We start from the raw sequence: 3,313 nt of genomic DNA on the forward strand, positions 1-3,313 counted from the left end.
AGCAAAGTACGAACTGTTCATACATCGATTTGGTATTTAATCGAGTCTCGAATTGCTGGTGCTATAGCTACATAGGCATTTCTTTTTCAGATTCTGTCAATCAATTTGCATGTTTTTGTACCTTATCTTACGAAGAAATCGTCCTGACAAGTGGATAGTATGGGAGATTGGGAGATAATACCTATTTTGAGAGAATTCACATTTTTTTCTCTCCAATTCTTCGCAAGCAAAAAAAAAAAAAGAGAGAACATATAATCCCTGATTAACACAGGGCAAAACACACTAATCCCCAATCACAGCATAATACTACTAATCAAGATGAAACAGGAAATCAGGAATCCCCAACATGATTTGGAAATCAGGAGGAGAAAAACATTTCAAGAATCAAGGAGAAAAAAACAAGAGAGGAGCAGAGCAGCATTACTTATACAAGTATCAAGAATTTACAAATCATCATCGTCATCATCATCATCATCAGCAGCAGCAGCAGCAGCAGCATTATCAGCAGCATCAATCATCGCAATTACCCTCCTCAAATCCCAAACCCTCTCGCAATAATAATCCACTAATTAATCGCCCTTATTTTTTCCCCGAGCCGTTCCAATTTCCGAGCCATCGAATCGAATCCAGCATCATCGATCGTGTGATGAACTCACGATTGACCACGAAACCCTCACCTCTCCATCTCGGTCTCGTCGGCGGCGGCCTCCGCCTGCTGCGGAGTTGACGAGGAGAGCTGCGCGGCGGCGAGCGCGTCGGCGAGGGCGCGCATGGCCTTGACCTGCATCTCCAGCGCGGCCACGTAGTCGGCCGTCTCCTCGAGCAGCGCCGGCGCGGGGAGCTTCCGGCATCCGGGGACGAGGCGGCCCAGCACGCGGAGGCGCTCCTTCACCTTCCTCTCCTTCAGCATCGGGGGCTCGCCGGCGGAGGAGGCGGCCGCGGCCGCCTTAGCCGCCGCCGCCGCCGCGGCGCGCGCCTGCGGGCGGCGGCAGCTGTTGCCACCGCCGCCGCGGCGGATCTTCCCGCCGGCCTTGACGAGCACGCGGCGCCTGGACGACGCCGCGCCGGCCAGCAGGATGGCGCGGCTCCACCTCGACTGCCCCCGCGCGGTGAGCGCCAGCGCCGAGTCCGCCGCGGCCTTCACCGCCCGCGGCTGCGGCGGCGCGCCCCCGCCCCCGCCTGCAGCCCCGTCCCGCGTGGCCCGCAGCGCGTCGAGCAGGCGCCGCCCGTAGATCCTCTCCTGCGCGCCGCTCCTCCACTTGGTCCTCGTCGCCGCCGCCGCCGCGGCGCCCGCACCCGCACCCGCCTTCCCCCGCACCTTCGCCATGCCCGCCACCCTCACCCCCGACGACGACGCAGAAGACGACGCCGCCGACGACGAGCCGCTGCCTGTAGAGATCATCACGCCCACCTCCACCTCCGATTACCACCAATCAGGCGGCGGCGGCGGTGGTGGTGGTGGGAAGAGGAGGAGAGGGAAAGGAGAAGAGAGAGAGAGAGAGAGAGAGAGAGAGAGGTAAGCTTTTCTTTTGTGGCGTAGTTGGGGTTGGGTGTACTTATTTGGTGCGGGGGGTGGTGGTGATTAGCGGAGTGGATTAGACATGGGGAGTGGTGTCGTGGTGAGGTGGTGGTGGTGGTGGTGGTGTTCGCCTCGCCTTTTGATCGTTCGGTTTGGTGTGGAATTTGGCGGTGAGGTGAGACGAGCGAGGTATGAGTCGCGCCTCGCGGTAGGCAGAGGGCAGGCGAGGCGCTGTCGCGGTTGAGTGCGCGCGGCTGCTTTGGTGTTGTACTATTTCACGCCTGGCCTTCCGCCACCGAAGTGTTCGGGGGAATTTGCAGTTGAGTACCTACACTTTGGTTCAATGGGGTGGCTACACTTTAGAAGTTGTAACAATCCTATCATTTATTTTTATGTTTTACTAGAAAAAAATACCCGTGCGTTGCAACAGGTAAAGTCTATTTTAGTCTTATTATTATTATATGGTTTACTTAAGATGAAATTCACTGTGGGAGTTTGCTTGGATATATATATTTTTAGAAAATCATGAACTGCAGTTAGGAGTCCGATCGTCTCAAGTTAGTATGCAAGTTTTTTTAAACAGATTTCTTATATGATTCCTTCTGTATTATAAAAAGCAAGTGATCTTAAAAGTTTTTTTTTCTTATTTCAAAAGTTTGGTAAAATATTATGTTGAGGATTAGTGTGGAATGGAATATGATTTTTCTTTGAGTTGTTTAGTGGGGTGAGATGGAGACATGTGAACAGGGTGGGGGCCCACTCGCCGGGGATGGGCCGGCTAGCCTCATGTGTATTCATGTGATTCCCCTCCTAAGGTTTTTGATGGGGGCCCTTCTTTATCTTGTGCTCTCCATTAATTTAATGCTTAACACACTGCTACTAATTTAATCGCCATTGCAAGATTGCTTTCTTGATTGTTTTTTTTTTTTTGTGTTTGTGGTTTCCATGTGCGCCTCCTCTTGCGAATGAGCTTGTCTCCAAGCTTTGCTTTCTGGAGAGGACTCCGTGACACCATCTTGGCTGTCATGTCTTCCCTTTCTGCTTATTGTTGATAAGTAAAATGGCCCTACATTGATCTATTGAAAATTAGATTGGTCCTACTAGTACCAGTTAATTAGCTATTTGGGTGATTGATTAACATATAGACCCTATTAGCAAATAATTCTAACCTCATTTATATAGGGAAATGGGCCACCGTAACTCATTCACATACCAATTGAATCATATCGGTATGTATAACATAGTTTGCTAGCACACGTAGGTTAATTTGTCTATTGGGAAAGCTAAAAAGGTCTGAGAAAGAGATGGTAGGTGTTGTTTTGTAGAAATTCCTCTGGAAGAGATGACATTATGGCTTCATCTAACAACAACGTCGTTAAAGTCGGTGACTACTGACTAACATCATGAGCAGGGAGAAAATTAATTTAATTAATCAAGTTCTCTAAACTTTTATTCTTTGTGTCCAAGTTAAGAAACAGATGAGAAAAAACAGAATAGTGGCTTGCTCATTATTTTTCTCTTAGTGGACAAACAACTGGAAAACAGAGCCCAATGATCATCACTATTTCTGTTTAATTTAATCCCCCCCTTATCTAGTTAACATGACTTGTCAATCATCTTTTATTTATTCCCTTTCTAACTAAAAAAAAACACTGACCAAATCATCCTGACAACGTCGGAATAATTGGTTTTGAGCTTTATACATCAAGGGAACTATTTGCTCTGTATCTGATACAGATAAACGTGTGGTTCTTCTGAACTTAGCACAGCAGTTGAGTACGTATAGCAGTAAGT

At 48.7% G+C, this 3,313-nt stretch overlaps 1 protein-coding gene across 1 annotated transcript; it reads right to left on the reverse strand.

Annotated features, from left to right (window-relative positions):
• Positions 1-283: 283 nt before the first annotated feature.
• On the reverse strand, positions 284-1,567 carry LOC107278763 (transcription factor bHLH150). Its single transcript, XM_015772631.3, has one exon. The coding sequence runs from the start codon at positions 1,400-1,402 to the stop codon at positions 674-676; it is 729 nt and encodes a 242-aa protein (XP_015628117.1). The 5' UTR covers positions 1,403-1,567; the 3' UTR covers positions 284-673.
• Positions 1,568-3,313: the final 1,746 nt, after the last annotated feature.

Source organism: Oryza sativa, chromosome 1, assembly GCF_034140825.1.
Source record: "Oryza sativa Japonica Group chromosome 1, ASM3414082v1".
In the NCBI taxonomy this organism is placed as follows: domain Eukaryota; kingdom Viridiplantae; phylum Streptophyta; class Magnoliopsida; order Poales; family Poaceae; genus Oryza; species Oryza sativa.

Bases quoted from the DNA above. Each gene is read 5' to 3' on its own strand.
- LOC107278763 (XM_015772631.3), bottom strand. From the start codon at position 1,402: ATGATCTCTACAGGCAGCGGCTCGTCGTCGGCGGCGTCGTCTTCTGCG.